The sequence below is a fragment of the Equus asinus genome, chromosome 3 (genome assembly GCF_041296235.1).
Source record: "Equus asinus isolate D_3611 breed Donkey chromosome 3, EquAss-T2T_v2, whole genome shotgun sequence".
Classification (NCBI taxonomy): Eukaryota; Metazoa; Chordata; class Mammalia; order Perissodactyla; family Equidae; genus Equus; species Equus asinus.
This window is the reverse complement of record NC_091792.1, coordinates 102,083,896-102,101,671: the sequence shown is the minus strand read 5'-3', so window position 1 is coordinate 102,101,671 and position 17,776 is coordinate 102,083,896. Positions and strand designations below refer to the sequence as shown.

General features: G+C 45.0%; 1 protein-coding gene across 2 annotated transcripts in view; it reads right to left on the bottom strand.

The window, feature by feature from the left end:
• Positions 1-17,301, bottom strand: part of SCARB2 (scavenger receptor class B member 2) — a 69,732-nt gene extending 52,431 nt beyond the window's left edge. The window contains exon 1 of one of the 2 annotated variants that reach the window (XM_014865733.3): positions 16,875-17,301. In XM_014865733.3, coding sequence (XP_014721219.1) covers positions 16,875-16,991 — 117 coding nt within the window. In that variant the 5' untranslated portion in view covers positions 16,992-17,301. The remainder of the gene's footprint in view (positions 1-16,874) is intronic. The other variant, XM_014865725.3, reaches the window with a different exon arrangement.
• Positions 17,302-17,776: the final 475 nt, after the last annotated feature.

The following is a 17,776-nucleotide window of genomic DNA, read 5'->3' as shown; positions in this document are numbered from 1 at the left end:
CTCTCCGACCCTACCTCTGCATACAACATTTTAATAAAATGGGTATAAATATACTACACATTTTAGTTATATAAGTTATATAGTACAGTTTCTCTGCTATAAAGTATGCATATAGCAGCTAGAAACAGCTCAGGAACATAAATTTAACCTTCCTAAAACTAATATGTTAACTATGAGAAGTCTAACATAAATAACAAATTTTTTGTCTTTTAGAGGATTTTGAAGGCTCATAGATATTTTAAAAGTTGTCTGGGGGCCGGCACCATGGCCGACTGAGTTCGCGCCTTCTGCTTGGTGGCCCGGGGTTTCACCGGTTCAGATCCTGGGTGCAGACATGGCACCACTCATCAGGCCATGCTGAGGCGGCGTCCCACATGGCAACCAGTGGCACTCACAACTGTACCAGGCGGCTTTGGGGAGAAGAAAAAGGGGGGAAAAAAAGAAGATTAGCAACAGATATTAGCTCAGGTGCTAATCTTTTTTTTTTTTTAAAGTCTGATTTCATTAAAATAAGAAATTTTTCTTGTCCATAAATTTCCAGAAAAGGGCAGGGCAATAATTTTCCCTCCTCCATGAATTCCTTGAGTAGCCCCCTTCAACTGGATGGATCATCCATTCTTTTGAACCCCTAAAACATTACATAGGAATTTCTTAGGAAAAAAAGTGGTCAGGACAGAAAACATCTTCTAAAAACTGAAGTTAACAGGAATCAACATGAAGCAGGTGATATGAGCAACGTAAAACGAAAATGAAAGTGCAGCTACTCAATATGGTAATATATTAGGTTCTCAAAACAGAGGTGCTGACCTACAAAAAACAAAGTAGGGTTTTTTTCTTTAATCTTCTCCACAGTGTCTAGGACAATGCAGTTCTTGGAGAAATATTTGTTCAATCAACAAAATACAGTACTAGAACACTTACGCAATAGCTTCCATGGACTCTGCTTATCAGATGTTGGGGAAAAGAACTGGATATGAGGCAATCAGAGACGAGCAGATGAAAGGCACGGACGGCCAACGCAAAGCCACAGTGCCAGGCCTTGTAACGGGAGCTCGACAGCTCCAAATCCAAGTAGGGCCTTTAATGTGCACCCAGAGGAAGTAGTTGTTTACTGGCCATTTTAGTCACATTGAGATATGGAGAAAGCAATAGCTTCATTAGAATCACAGGTGCCAATCACAGATCTAGCACCTCTCAATTTGTCTATCTTATCAGAAATCCGGCACCCTACAGAGCTAAGTGCAGCCAGTTCCTTTTGTGGGTGGAAAGAAAAATCTATGTCCTTCCATGACCTCTTTTCCTAACAACTATTTAAAGCAGTGTTATACCCATGGTTTTCTTGCTAAGTATAGAAGTATTCTTGCAAATCATCAAAACACTATGTAGTATGTGCTAGGAGATAACCAGCAACATAGATACGGTTTTTGTGTTCCAGGAGCTTATCCTCTATTTAGGGGAATATTGATACACCCATACAATATAATCAATACTATAAAGTAGTATGTGATAAATGGCCAAAGAGTACACCAGACGATGGTCTCTACAGCGTTCAGACAATGGATTCTACGAACGGAGATGGAAAAACGTGGTCTTTAAAGTGAGCTGGGGATAATAAATAAAATTTTGCAAGCATGGGGAGGTCAGGGTGGTGGATGCATTATGGACAGCCAGAGTTGATTCAACTATCCTGTCTGGCTGGACAGAGTGAGCCCTTCCTCCCTGCCCTGTGTCCATCTCTCCTAGAGTCCTCTGCTTAATCAGAAAGATAGCAGATGTGGAGAATGAGACAGTCAAGCATACAGAGGTGGGGTAGTATTAGGTGTGACTGGGTGTGGGTTTTATATGGAGTAGGGAGATTCTTTTAGAGAGGTAGGCTGAGATCATAGGAGTCTATGACGATATACAACGGGGAGCCATGGAAGGTTTTTGGGCTGCAGAATATTATCAAGAGCCAGGCACTATAGGTTGCCACTTTATCTCATCTAATCCCCTTAATAGTCTACAAGGTGAAAAATCACCTTCCCCATTTTACACTTCAGGAGAGGTTAGCAGAACGCCTAAGGTTTGCTAGCAGTGAGTGGAGCCAGCCTCCCACCCCAGGACTCACTCCAAACCTGCGCTCCTGGCAATGCTGAATCTTATCGGATCCCTGTGCTCCTGGAAAACGGCAACAGTTCAAGAGTCCCCACTTCTATGTTCCAGGAAATGGCCTACTGCAAAGAAACACCCTTCCCCATGTGACTTGGGTAAGATTCACGGATGCCCCCTTTGTTTACCTAAGACAAAGCCAGACACAGACCCTTCAGATTTCCATTTTTTGCCTCATAATTGATTAGCTGAACCACTTGTTCCCACCCATCGATGGGAACAAAATGCTTGTTAATGTGCAGCATGGTGACTATAGTTAATAGTACTGTATTGTATACTTGAAAGCTGCTAAGAGAATAGATCCTGTGTTCTCACCACACACACACACACACACACACACACACACAGAAGTAACTATGTGAGGTGATGAATATGTTAATTAGCTTGATTGCGGTCATCATTTCTCAATGTAAGCATGTACCAAAACATCATGTTGTACACCTTAAATATATACAATTTTTATTTCTCAATCATACCTCAATAAAGCTGGGGAAAAAAATGCTTGTCAGCCAAACTTTGGTTAAGTTTCTCTCCTCGGCAGCCTTGTTTACTCCTCCCGCTAAAGGAAAAATTCTGACCCTTGCGGCTGTGCAGGTCACACTGCCAGAGGCTCTCCCGTGTGCAAGTCCCCTCCTTCTCCTGCACCAGTCCTTTCCCCTTTGCAACAGTCCTTCCAAACGGTCCCTCCCTACCTAAGGCAGGAGACTCCTAACTCTTGCGCTGCGCTGCCTATGTTGAACTGACAGGCAAGTGGCGGTTTAGAAAGTTATGCTGGCATAGCAGGGAAGGAGGGCTTGGCGAGGATTACTGTTCGGATTAACGAGGTTTGAGCAGAGTGCTTATCTCAGGCCACGCTCAAAATGCCCAATAAATGGTGACTGGGATCTTGATTGTTCCCATGTGCAGGCTGGGGCTGAGAGGGGTCCAGGGCTTGGTCTGAAGAAAACAAGGACTCATGTCACTACCGTGATTCTGCTCGAACCCAGCAAATGAGAAACAATAAAAGAGAGAAACAACAACAGAACGTCTTTAGTCATGATCCTCTCTTCCAGCTCTAAATCTAATTCAGTTTAGGTTGAAACAACAAGGAATTACCATAAAATTGGAAATAACCAAAATGTTGAACAGGAAAAGAATGACAGTAAATTATGATAATTCACAGGTCAGAGTAGAAAGCAACCATGAAAATTATAAAAACTACACAGAAATAAGAAACAGGCTCAAGATCTATGTTAAATGGAAAAAGCAGACAATGTAAAATATGGACATGTATGGACAAAACTAGCAGATAAAATGCAAAATGAAAATATTAGGGGGGGTGAAGTATAGATAATTTAAAAATTGCAATCTTTTAGTTACCCACCAAATCTCTAAGCATCCACACCAAACGTCTAATGGCGCTTATCTCTGTGGAACAGGATTATGAGGGGTCTTCCGTTCTCTCTGTTCTGTTTTTCTGCATTGTTTGGATTTTTTACACAGAAATAAATTACTTCTGTAAGCAGAAAAAAATAATTGCTCCCTTATAAGTTTTTTTAAAAACTGAAAATCTAAGAAAGAAACCCCGATTCTATGAAACGCAATTCCACCCTAAGAGAAAGGAGGAGTGGATACATAGAGAACCAGCTAGGTTTTTCCTCTGTTCTTGCAAAACAAAGGCGAGGCTCATGTCTCATCAGCTGTGGTCAGCTCTCACACAAAGCTCCAAGAGTCCCATCCCCCTCCCTGGGCTGCCCCGTCTCTCTCTTCCTATTGTTGTCAGGAGGTTGATTTCGCATTCTGTGTTCCACGCTAACTATTTCTGACAAGCATCACCGTAGGCACAGAACTTCAGAATGAGAAAGGACTTGCAATCTCACTTATTTATTACAGAAAATCACCTCGGAATTATGATCCCCGAAACAGTCAGTGAGTGTGAACGAACAGATGGTTAACTGCCCAAGGTTATCTTGCCTGGTTTGTATCCAGCTCTTAGGCAACCAAAAGTCCAAAGGCAAGTGGAAGAGTTTCCACCAAGAAGGGGGGCAAAACCCTTCCCAGAAGAGAGGGTAAAACTCGCAGTTCTTACAACAGTCAGACTTGAACTTGTTCCTCCAAGTTTCAAGTTCACTAAGGAAGTTGCAGGATAGAAATAAACCTTTAGTAGACTTGAGTCCTTAACTAAACAAAGCAAATGAAAAACCTAACAATAAAACCAATCCTTGACAGCTTGCCAGAGTCACACGGATAGCAGATTCTGTTAGGACCCGGGCTTCTCCTCATTGCCTGCCCCCGCCCCGTCCCCCTCCTCCCCCCGCCACTCTTAGCTGAGTCAACACCCACACAGTCTCCTTTGATTACACCACCTTTTATTCCATTCAACCTTGCTCTCAAGAATGCTGGCTTCTCCTCCACCTTTAACGTGTTTCTTTCCCTGCACCCGACATGGCTGGATGGTGGTCAAGGAACCCACCATAAATCCCAGAGTAGACTGCTTGTTGCATGTGCATGTGTGTGTGTGTGTGTGTGTGTGTGTACACACTAAGTAGGGAAGGAGAAGGGGAATGGGAGAACAGGAGAAAGTTCATAAAAACAGCTGCCAACATTTCTAAAACAGTTGCTTCTTTATTTTTATCTCCTTCCCCTGACGTTCAGCTCAAAGGACAATACCATTACCGCCAGGGCCAGCTGCTGTCTACTGTGAGTCTCCAAGAGTCAGGTGCCGTGCTAGTGCTGTATGAACACAACCTCTGAGCGTTACACTGGCTCTGCAAGGTAAGAATTCCTATTTTGCAGATAAGGAAATGGTGGCACTGGCTTTCCCAAGCTCACAGAGCCAGTAAGTCAAGTCAAATCCTCCCAAGTCCAGGTTTGTGGGTGGCCACTCCAGCAGCTGCCATCCCACGGCACTCCCAGGGGAGAGCTGCCAGATTCTGCTAATAAAAACACGGGATGCCCAAGTATGTCCCAAATATTTCATGGGCTAAGTAAAAAATGCTTTAATTCTTAGGAGACGCATGCTGAAGGATTCATGGGCAAAGTGTTGTAACGTCTGCAACTTACATTCAAATAATTCAAGAAAAAGTGTCTCCGAGAGAGATGAGGTAAATATGGCAGGATGTTAACAGCTGATAAGTTGAAGTGAACCAAAATATTGCATGAGACCTACTCACTAAAATATTATTTGTTGTTTATCTGAAATTCAAATTTAACTAAGCATCCTGTCTCTTATCCGGCAATCCTATCTCAGAGAGACCATGAAACTGTGCAGAAACCACAACCTAGGCTCTGAGGCCTTCCTGGGAAGTCAGCAATTCCCTCTGCAGGACAGGAAACTAGGGCTGCTGCGTGAGGTCATGGTGTGAGATCACGGTGAAGTCTCGGTCTGGAACTGACATGTGAGGAACCGAGAAAGGGAGAACTGGGCCCTGGAGTTTCCAGGCGGCTGCTCCGCCCTGGTTATGCTAATACATCCAGAGAAAGCGCCTCGACCTCCTGCAACAAGATGGTCTAGAAGAGGTTCTCTTGTGACCTTAAACTTCTAATTTCTGGCCCCAAATCCTCAGGACATTCAACTGTACACTCCTAGGAGCTTGCTTTGCAAAGAGAGGACTCAGAAACTAACAAGTACTAGCCCTAACCTCAATCCCAGAGAATGTCTGACACAAAAAGTCATTTACTCCACCCAACACAACGAGCCAGTTTCCTGGGTCACAAGGAGCCCTTTGCTCAGTCTAAACATAACGCTGTGGCTTGGAAACAACTGGTTGTCCTGACTGAGGACTCTGCGGTGGTGGTGACAGCCACCAGACAAGCCCTGTAATCAGCAGAATTTTCTTTTAACGCTAAATTAAAAATCAACGTAAGGTCCTAAATCAGTTTTACAATGTGACTTTGCATATTGTTTATTAATCTTAGTCAAGCAGAACACGATGAATTTTTTCAGGCATAATTCTGTGGCACTATCACCGAAAGAAATATTGGAAAGATTATTGAGTTATATGGTGACTCTGCAGTGTCAACAGCCAAATTAATCATTTGGATTGAAAAACTTATTTTTCAGTTAATTAACCAAAATGCATATATTGAGAGCTTTCTATGTGCCCAAAAGGCATAGGCCTTGTCCTCAACAAGAAATTTAGCTATGGACCCCAAACTGACATGCATGTAATGATTAGTGAACAATTACGTATGTGCCAGGTCCAGTAATTCAGTCCAAAAAAGGGCTTGCACATGAAATTATTTGGACCATTTCAGTTGTACCGATCCATCCCAAAATCCCCATCTGGGCATCTCACAGGTTGCTCAAAGTCAACGTGACCAAAAACAGACTCATGATTTTCTCCCCTAATCAGTCATGAAGTCCTACTGGTTTTACTCCTCCTCTTCTCCCTTTCTATTCCTGTGCCCATTTCATCAGCAGCCTGGACTGCGGCCATACTATAGGTAGTCTCCTAACTGGTCTCCTTCTCGCCAGCCTTGTTCCTTTCAAATCCATTATCTACCTCAGCCTCCAGAGTGTTCTACCGAAAGTGCCTCTGGGAGCAGCCACTCTCCCCAAGGCTCACAGAATGAAGTCCAAGGTCCTCGACCTGCTGTACTAAGCCCTGCCACCAGTCATCATCTGTCATTTCCTGGTAGGCACTTTATGCACCAGCGACACAACTGCCCACTGTTCCCCAGGTATGGGCTGGACCAGCTGCTTCTGGGAGGGCTGTCATGACTTGATACAGCCACAAGACACAACACGTCCAAGTCAGCCTGAGAGAGAGACTTCGGCAAGGCAACACGAGGAAGGTTGTTGAACAAGCTGTCCCGGTTTAAGCCACTTCCAAATGATAAAAATAGGTACTCCGGGGATTGCGTTAGGCTTTGATGGGAATATGTAATACTTGTAAAGAAACTTTCAGGACTCAAGAGCACTGTGGGCTGTTCTTTTAGTTCAACAGGGTGAAACTTGATAATTAAACACAATTCAGCAACCATGTTGCCATCTACACAGTCTAAATTCAACCAGAGATAATACCCACCCACTTTGAGCACCTGGCCTATTAGCATGTAGATGATTCTCATTGGACTCCAGATTAATAAAACTCGCCAAATATCAAACACCAGTTGATTTGCTTTGTTTCTAAAAATTGCTCCCTGAAATGCAAACTGGTGCAGCCACTATGGAAAACAGTATGGAGATTTCTCAAAAAATTAAAAATAGAAATACCATATGACCCAGCCATCCCACTACTGGGTATCTATCCAAAGAACTTGAAATCAGCAATACAAAAAGTTCCATGCTCCCCTATATTCATTGCAGCATCATTTACAATAGCCAAGACACGAAGCAACCTAAGTGCCCATCAACTGATGACTGGGTAAAGAAATTATGGTATACACACACACACACACACACACACACACACACACACAATGGAATATTACTCAGCAATAAAAAAGGATAAAATTGTCCCATTCAAAACAACATGGATGGACCTTGAGCGTATTATGTTAAGTGAAATAAGCCAGATAGAGCAAGACAATCTCTGTACGACTCCACTCATAAGTGGAAGTTAAACACGTAGACAAAGAGAACAGATTAGTGGTTACCAGGGGAAAGGGGCAGTGGGGGGTGAGCACAAAGGGTGAAGGGGTGCACCTACAACATGACCGACAAACAATAATGTACAACTGAAATTTCACAAGGTTGTAAACTATCATAATCTTAATAAAAAGTAAAAAAAAACAAAATTTCTCCCTGAAATTAGGCAAAGCCAAGCCAGACTCTTATAGTAACATAAGTAATTTGCACTCTTTATCTTTTTTAATTCTCTATTGAGGTAAAAGAAATAAGCTGCCATTAACATTCTACCCTTATTCTCTAACCTTATATTTAACTCAGGAACAAATGCACTGGCATTCTTTCTTTTTAATGTCGCTGCTGTTGAACTCATTTTGCTTTAATTGCAACTGTAATAATTTCAGCTAACGAGATCTGATAGTTGAGGTTCAAATGTTAGTTCAGCTGTAAGCAGCTGCTCTATCTGTCAATTACAGACAGGACAATGTGGTGGAATAACTAGCCCCCAAAAGCTCCTGCCACCAAACACCCACTAGAACAGCTTTTAAAAGCTTCCAGGTAATTACAAAGGTGAAACTGAGGTTGAGAACTGCCAGCCTAAAAGGAGAAAAGCAGCCACCAACTGGAACCTTAGTCAAATTGGGGAAATATATGTGCATGGGGTGGAGGGGGAGCAGTGGATGAGAAAGAGGATTTTAAGATGAGAATAAATAAGAAGAGTGGCCATGAAAACAATGCCTGGGGTCTGTGTGTGACTTGTGCAGCCAGTCTTACTACTTTACAACCTGTTGGTTGTGATTATATTTCTCAGAGATGAACTAAGTGATGTTTTCATCACCTATTTATATCTGTGTCTTCTCTTCCTTCCTTTGCTCTGGGTTATTAGAAGCATACAGGGTTAAAAGCAAATATCCTTAAAATGGGACTTGCCTGCATGGATTACATTACTACAACAAGGGCATTCTGCTCATTTTCTCTTGAAACAGCATAAAACTCAGCTGCTGCAGGGGCCGAGTGGGTAAGGTACATGAGTGAAGTGGGCGCCAGTGTGTACATCTGCGTGCACGTCAAACCTTAGCAATAACATCCACGTCTACAGAGAAATATGCCCTCAGCCACTTCTGCTAAATACACGACCCTCTCAGGCTTTCATTTTCCTTCTTTTGCTAAAGAAGGTCAGATCCAAACAGATATTTCTCTATTCTAAGAAAGACAACAGAGCAAGCATGATGGCCAAGGGCGCCTTCACTGGGCCTTGCAGTCGGGGCCAACAGGAGTGTGAAGGACGGCGGGAGCAGGGAGGGAGGCGCCATCTGAAGGGCAGCCTCTATCCTGCTCAGACTGCTGCCACACAGCCCTGCAGAGCAGCCCCATGTTTCAAGTGAAGCTGGCAATCTGGATAACTGGGGGAAGTTTCCAGATTTTAAAGGTATCAACTATTAAGGAGGCAAACATGTGACCACTGGTCTACAGAGTAGAACAAAAATGTGAAGCTAGACAACAAGAACAATATGCAAACAAAATCACTCCCCAAAACAGATGTTTTCGTCTACTCATCTTCCCGTTCATCCAAGCAACATTTACTGTCCATCTATTCGTATGATATTGTATTTGGCGATATGAGAAGATGATCAAAGCTAAACACAGCAGGACCCCCGCCTTCAAAGAGAGGTTTTGGGCTAGCTTTAAATACTAAATTATGTCATATGGATTGAAAATCCCTGGCAGGGATGAGGCTAGAGGGGAATTATCGAGTAATTCCATTATGGAGACGCTGATGTTCTTGTCTAGTTTGATTAGCACACAGGGAGAGACAGCACGGTCACTGAACTCATCACCGATGGCCAAGCTACTATATTTCACCCTGGACTCATGGGGAAACTAAGAGGACAGATAAATGCATCATATACTAAACAAAATCCTGGTGGTTTGAAAACATTAATAATATGATTTCCAAATTGGTCTTACAGACATATAACAGGGATATTAATTACTGTTTAAATTATTCTAAAAATCAACAGAATTAGTTAAATGAAAACTAGATCAGTAGTTCTCAAAGCATGGTTTGAGGACCCCTGGGGGGTCCCCCAGACCTTCTCAGGGGGTCCACAAGGTAAAAACTATTTTCATAATAATACTAAGACATCATTTGCCTTTTTTGTGTGTGTGCTGAGAAGGACTGGCCCCGAGCTAAGATCTGTTGCCAATCTTCCTCTTTTTGCTTGAGGAATATTGTCCCTGAGCCAGCATCTATGCCAATCTTCCTCTATTTTGTATGTGGGATGCTGCTTCAGCATGGCTTGATGAGTGGTGTGTAGGTCCACGCCCAGGATCCAAACCTGTGAACCCTAGATCACCGAAGCGGGGCACACAAACCTAACCACTATGCCACTGGGCCAGCCCCTCGTTTGCCTTTTTGACTCTCTTTCTCTCATGAGTGTAGAGTGGAGTTTTCTGGAGGCTACACGACCTGTAATGATGTCATCGCTCTGACAGCTGATGGCATATGTGCTTGTGTAGTCTTGTGTTTTACAAATTTATCAGTTTTAATTTCTAATATTATAAATATCGATAGACATGACCCACAGAAACATAAGATCTTTGGGTTCTTCAATAATTTTTAAAGGGGCCTGAGGCCAGAAAGTTTGAATTAGATCATAAATTCTGTAAGAACAGGCACAGAGTCTTGTTTACTATCGCATCCCTAGCTCTTAGCACAGTGCCTCACAAACAGTCCACACTCTGTAAATATTTACTAAATAAATGAATGACTGCCAAAGTATATACCTAAAAATGCTTTTAGATATAGAGAGCAAACATGGAAAGCAGCGTTTATTTTCCTCAGTTGATTCTGACTAGTTACCAGCTTTGATTAAAATGGCCCCTTCATTTGTACGTTGTGCCATATACAGTATAGAGATGGATGATACAGGCCATAAACGCCTTGTCACTTGGCCAACATCCTATGTTTTCATTAATAAGCTTATAATCCCACCTGCTGATTCTTCCCTGGGAAACAAGCAAATGTCTGGCAAAACAGATGGCCTCTTTGCTGCGGCCTGACAGAACGAAATCTTGCACTTTATTAAACAAGAAAACAAAAGTGATTTTCACAGGCAAGAACTTCCCCCTCTGTCCCAAAAACCTTTCCTTTACTGTAAATTTACAGAATAATAATAATTGGTAGTAGTAACACCCTCAACTAGAATTATCGTCTCTTTTATATGTCAATTATACTTCAACAAAGCTGAAATTAAAAATAAATAAATAGTAGGAATGGGAGCACCTCATTTTTGGAAAGTTCACGTGTTACTATATATGCATAAATAAAAATGTGGAATAATCAACAATATGTTAACAGTAGTTATCTTTGTTTTATTAGTTTTTGTTGTATCTGACTTTTTATAATGGCCTGTATATCTTATCAGAAAAATAAATAAAATACAAAGGTTTCAGAAAAAAAAAGAATTGCCATCGCACAGAGTAAAGACATGGACTAACGTAAGCACCATCCAAACCAGCAGGAATGGACTTGACGGTCAGCTCTTTAACCTGGGTGCCCTTCCGAAAGACTCTGATTCAGCAGGGCTGGTGGGGTTGGGATTTTTTAAATCTTCAGAAATGATTTTGATGCCGTTCCTGGAGTCTAGAGACGACACTGAGAACTACTGGCTATTCCGTTGTCTTAAGCATTAATAATGAATGCACTCACGGTCACCATAAATTAGTAAGATGTTGAAAGAAACATAATATGATTTTGAATAGTGAAACATGGTCCCTCTCCTCATGCAGCTTATGCACAGGTGGAAGAGACAGATTTTAATCAAACAACCAATCAAACAATCAAAGGACTATAAATTTTCAAGTGCTGTAAGTGATAGGAAGGAGCAAAACCCACGACTTTGTGCATGTAGACAAAGATTATCCAGACAGAAGTTAGGGGTGACAGGGCTGGATCTGGAGGATGAGTAGGAAGTAACTAGAGGAAGAAAAGAGAGAAAGCATTCCAGGGAGATGGAGCAGCATGTGCAAAGACCCTGGTGGGAGGAAGCAAGATGAGAAAAAAGCACTGAGTGGAGATGACAGGATCAGAGCAGGGAGAATAGGGTGTGCTGTGAGGCTGCAGAGGCCAGGAGGCCCAGGCCAGGCAATCCTTTAGGGATATGAAGGTGTCTTATTTTCTTTATCACAAGGAAGGGGACAGTAGTAGTTCAGTCAGATGAATTTTGGAGGGTTAAAATGAGAGTCAAGGAGAGAAGAAAAAAAAATGAATGCACTCACAGTCACCATGAATAAGATGTTGAAAGAAACGGAATATGATTTTGATATCACAAGATCACGTTTCTAAAAGCCAGGAAGGAGCTGGATAGTTTTGCCTAGGAGTCACAAAATCTTGCAAGGATCCTGCCTCTGTTTATAGATGGATGATTTCTGTTTGTGCTGAGCCAATCACATTGCTCTGGTACAAATCTGGAAAGGAGAAACTAAGAGATGAAGCATGTTCATGGGAGGCTCCGCAGCTGGCAGGTCACTTTGGTTGGGGCTGAGGAAGCCCCAGATGAGTAAACAGCCTGGGCCCAAAGAGTAAACAGGGGAATCTGGCTGGTAGGGAAAGCAGAGGAAGGAGCCGGAGACACAGAGAGTGCCTGGGGCCTGCCAATGTTCCAGTTTCTACTGTACTCTCAGGAGGCCTCACTGTGCTGTGGTTCTCGCCCTCAGACTTCCACGAGCTTCCTCTTCCAGCTATACAAAAAGAAAAAAATCCTATCTTTCTTGAGCTAGCTTGAGCGGGCCTCAGCTCCTTAGAGAGCACTGCTCCTCTTTAATGCCAAGAAGCGGAGGACAATGTGGTATATGAAGATAGAATTTATTGTCTAAACCAAGAGGGTGCTAGTAATTACACTAGGACAACAGGTGTAAATAAACCAGGACTGTCGCAGGCAATGGACGTATGGTCATCCTCGGGATGGGAAACTCGTGCATCAGGAGACCCAGCTTCCATCCCTCACCCTACCCGTCCCTCTCCATTTGGCCTTCATAAGTCACTCATCCTCTTTTCCAGTGTCATACAAATACAAAGGCGATTTGATACCCACCATCATCCATCTCAAAACCAACATATTCTCACCTGCTTTGACAGTAAAATAACAGATTAAGTGATGCCTAAGGTTTTTTCTTATTCTAAGATTCTATGTCTTCGTAACTCTGAAAAGAGGCAACTCAGGAAATGAGGTAGATATACAAGAAGGTGCCCTTTAAGATCGTGTAGAGTTGACTGTCTTTACATAAACAACAATGAAGATGGTTTATTAGTTCGACTTTAAAAAAGAAGACCCCCACATATTCACCAATCATTGTTATTTGGTTAAATCATCAGTGATTATATTTTAGTTCTTGAGGCATCAGTAGAACAGCTCCAAAGTTGCTATGGCTCCCAAAAGAGACCGGCTGGTACTCACTTGCCCAGAGCCTCGGGTTCCGGCAAAGGGCAAGTGTGTTTGTCCTGTTCATCTCATTCCTGAGTCCTAACGCTATCATCCTTCCTTGGCCTGTGAAAAGGAAAAATGTGAACTGTCTCCTTCCTTCTCACTGGTTCCCTTGGCAGCCCTTCTCCTTATCAGCCAGCCCCGACCTTGGCCAGCTCCACATCCCCATTTCTGGGAGATGTTCAAGTCTCAGGGCAAATTTAATATCCTGTGCTGCACAGCAGCTCTCAAGCAAAGGTCACATGCCGATCTCACAGAATCTCAGAAGTCTGGAGCTGGAAGGAACCCTATCTACCCCATAAACTTCAGTTCCTAGATGAGAAAAGAGTAACTAGAAACAATAACAAATGGTAGTAACATTCAGGCATGTGGGAGGGACTGTGCCAGATGCTTTACATCAATCACTTAATTTCATTCTTGCAACAACCCCAAGGTCGGTATTCTTATGACCCCCATTTTCCGAATGAGGAACCTGAGATTTCCAGGGGTTCAACAATTTGCTACTCAGTTTGCTCAACTTAATCCAGGAATTCATTAGTGACAGAAAAAGGAGTTTTAACCAAGTTCTGCTGATTCTCAGGACAGTAAAACCACCAAAGTGAGGCAAGAGGCATTTATCAGGTACCTACATGCACCGGGCACTGCGCTAGGTGCCAGGACAATTAGCAGGGTTACCAAATGAAGTGTAACATACAATCCTGCCCTTCCAGGCTCTCGGGAGGAAAAGAGACTGTTGTGTTTCTGAAAAGTTCTGCCTTCTGGGAGGTCCAAACACTGGACAGAGAAGGTCTGATTACTGCTCAGAACATCCCCCAGGAAGCACGTGTGGGCAGGCATCACCATGCCTCTTTTGCAATTGAGAAAACTGAAGCAAAAACAACCACAGGGCTTGCCCAATACAAAGTAGTAACCAGTGACGGCAAGAATGGAAGTAAACTGTCTTGGTTCCTTCCACTTTATTCACTGGACAAAATGAAAATCTCCCTTCAATCACCTCTGCTCACTGCAGGGCTCAAGGACAATTATCACTTGAGGCAAATTCTTCTAAAAGGAATTATGTTACTAAGATTCTCAGAAGTGGCCAAACCTACTCATTTGAATTTCATCCCTTTTCTCTCGTCTCTTTTTGATGGAGACAAGCCAGGGCATGAACAATCTTCGAATGAAAAAACTAAGAACTGGAAGTCTCAGAGTGGATTACATGCAAGTCAAGGTAGGAGCGAATTGTGCCCTAACAATACTAACAGAAATAACAATGGCAGCCAAAATCGATCCCTTGTCCCCTGCCTGAGCCTGTGCTGACGGCTTTACACAGATCATCTCACTCCATCCAGGGCTCGTGGGAAGCTCACACAATGCGAGGAGGCCCTTCCTAAGAAAAAGAGAATTTGGGATACAGAATTAGGTACAGGGTCTTGGAAGGGCCTATGTGAGCGAATCGCCCAAAACTTCAGCTTTGTGAGCTTCATGGTAAATGCACTGCTGTGCCCAAGACAGCTAACATCCTTACTTTTCCAAATAATGACAGTGAGGCTCAAAGAAGCTACATAACTTGCCCAAAGTCAAAAAGGTTGTAAATGGCAAGGCTGGGATTTGAACAAAGGGTGTCTGACTTCACATCTCATGTATTTTTTCTTTGCTTATGTGGCTTCCAACAAAAATAAAACTACCATTTACCAAGCACTAACTATATCCCATGAAAATTATACCCATTTTCCTTAATAATTCTTATAACCTCTCTATTTACATGAATTGTTATTATCCCCATTCACGGATGGGGAAACTGAGAATCAAGAAAGGTTAAGCGCATGGCCCAAGGCCACCCAGCTAGTACATGGTGGGGCCAGGACTCATGCTCAGGAGTGTTGACTTACAAAGTCCTCACTCTTTCCCACTACCCCAGGCTACCTTCCCACAGGTGATCCAGGAGAGCTGAATGGTAATGATGAAATGCGTGACCTCTGGTTCACTTACAGTATTCCCACATCTGTCCACTGAAACTAGCCTCGTCAGTGAGTTTCATACACCACATGGTGCAGTGCTGCTTAACTGGACTGGGCAATTCAGAAAGTCTCCCTACCCTATATAATTTATTAGCCGGATCAGAGTTCACTTCTCATGGAGGAAACCACGTGGAAAAGCCAATCACTAAACATCAACGCAAACTCAAGCCCCAGCCAAGCTGCCCTACAGTCACTCCCTTGCCTCCCCAGAAATGGAGACTCACAGAGCATCCGAGGGCTGCTAAGAGCTGAGACACTGGGAAGATCACTCATCTCATAGGGATCTCCTGAAACAGTCTTTCAAAGCCACACAAGAAAATTCACATGTTGACAACAGCTGCATTGCTGAACTCTAGTCACCCAAGCAAGAGTTTACATCCTTAAACGATCTCGCCATGGATTTGCAGGGGGACAGGGGTGGAGAAGCTTCAGTTTAATCTCTCCCTTGAACGTGGGTGCTCAGGGAAAAACATGGTCTTGAGAGGCTCAGGCAGTGGACTTCGTCTTCCCTTGGCAATGTGAACTTTTAAAAAATTATATCATGCTTTGCCATGACTATTTTTCGTTTTTGTTTTGTTTTAAGTAGGCCGTAGCTGCCAGATTTCAAGTAACTGATGGCTTTTGGAAACCTCTACTAAAGGAATATGTATTGCCACCTGGAACGATACTTTATTACCCAGAAGTGCAGTGATCAAGCTGGACCAGGCCCGGGCTTTTTTATCCGGCCAACAGCAAGTGCAAGCCAGTGGGAGAAATTAAGCATGCGGTTATGGGTGCTAACAAGAAAGGCTGCTCCAGAGATTTTCTTTTGTAAAGGAAAAAGTGATCCAAGTAACTCTCTTTTGTTCCTCCTTCCACACAGATCGGTGGGGGTGGGTGAAAGGACAGAAGAAATGACCACTGGTGAAGGCAACAATGGAGAAGTCTTCTGAAATGACCAGCTCTCCAACCCACTCATCTAGGGGGAAGAGAGAGGTTCAGATTCTTTCAAGAATCTAAATGAATCTTTGCCTGAAGCTTATGGCTGTTTGAGAAGAGCAAGAATCAATGGCGAGACAAAGCAAGGCAGGCTGTTGGTACAAGATACCAAGCTGCTAAGTGTTTGGGGGGTAGAGGTGGGGCGGGGTAAGCACAGACTGACGGATTGAAATGTCACCCAGCCCAAAGGCCTAACGGAGCCACCAACTGCCGTGCAGTGCCCTGCCCTGCCCTGCCCAGGAAGGCAAGCACACAATAGACCACACGCCCACCGCCTCACACCACTTCAGAGGCCTCAGCAAGCAGCCGACAAACCTGCCTCCTCTGCGGTGTCTTTCATTTAGTTTTGGGTCTTCGTGAAGTGGGAGGGAAATGAGTTTGGGCCCAACAGAGATTGGGGTGTAGGGAGGGCGGGGGGCGAGATGCCAATGATAAAATATAAGTGAAAGCCTTTTTTTTAAAGTCTAGATCCACAGTCTTACTTATTATTATAAAGGGAACAGTCATTTCCATTGCCCCCCATTCTTCTTTAACCCTTACCGACCAACCCCAAAAAAACAAGGAAGAAAAGAGGGCTCTAGTCGGGAGAGCTCGCCCGGGTGCACAAGGTTCAGCAGGGGGATGGCGAGCTGCCAGAGGTCCCCCCCACCCGCTCCGGCCACCCCGACACGCGAGCGCGCGGGTGCGCACACACACCGCCCCCCTCACCTTCTCGATCGTCTGGTCCACGGCCTTCTGGAAGACCCGAGCCACCAGCAGCGTGACGCTGGTCACCAGCAGCAGCAGGGACAGCGTCCCCACCGTGTAGAAGCAGCACCTGCCCATCCTGCGCGCCGCTCACGGGCCGGGCGGCCGAGCACAGGGAAGAGGGAGGAGCCGCCGCAGCGGCCGGAAGCCCCGGGACCACGGCGCCCGCAGCGCGGCCCGGCTCTCGGCTCCCGGCTCCCGGCTCCGCGGCTGGGCTCCCGGCCCGCGCTGCGCCCGGCTGGCCGGCCGCGCGGGGGACCCGCCGCTCTGGTTTCGGTTTCCCTGGCCGGGGTGGCCGCGGCGCCCAGCAGGCGCAGCTCGGAGGGAGAGAGGGAGAGAGAGCGGCAGGGCCGTGACGCTCGCGGCCGGGCTCGCCGCAGCCCCGGGAGGCGACAGCCAGCAGCTGCGCGGGGAGCGGGCGGGGCGGAGGCCGGGCCGCAGTCATGTGCCCCGGAGCGGCGGCCGCGATTCGGCCCGCGCGAGCCGGCGGTGACCCCGCGCCCTCGGCTCCCGGAGCCCGGCCAGGCCCCGCCGCGCCCCGCCCCCTCGCCAAAGGCTCCCCCGGCGCCCCGGGAAATCGCCGGGCCTCCTTGGCTCTTTCACTTACTCACCCCGCGGAGACGTACTGCGGGCCTACCAAGTGCCCAGCACTGGGGATTCAGGGACGAACGCGACATTGCCGCTGCTCTAGACGGGCTCACAAGTTAGCAGGGACACTGTGTCGGCAATTAGAGTGCTAACAAGTGCTTTCACGAGGGGCGTGCTGAGATCTGTGCCAACAGGCACGTTCTGCCCGGGTGACCAAGGACCCCACAATTGAACTACATCTTCGGGGATGTGTAAGGGTTTGTCATTTGAGGGGT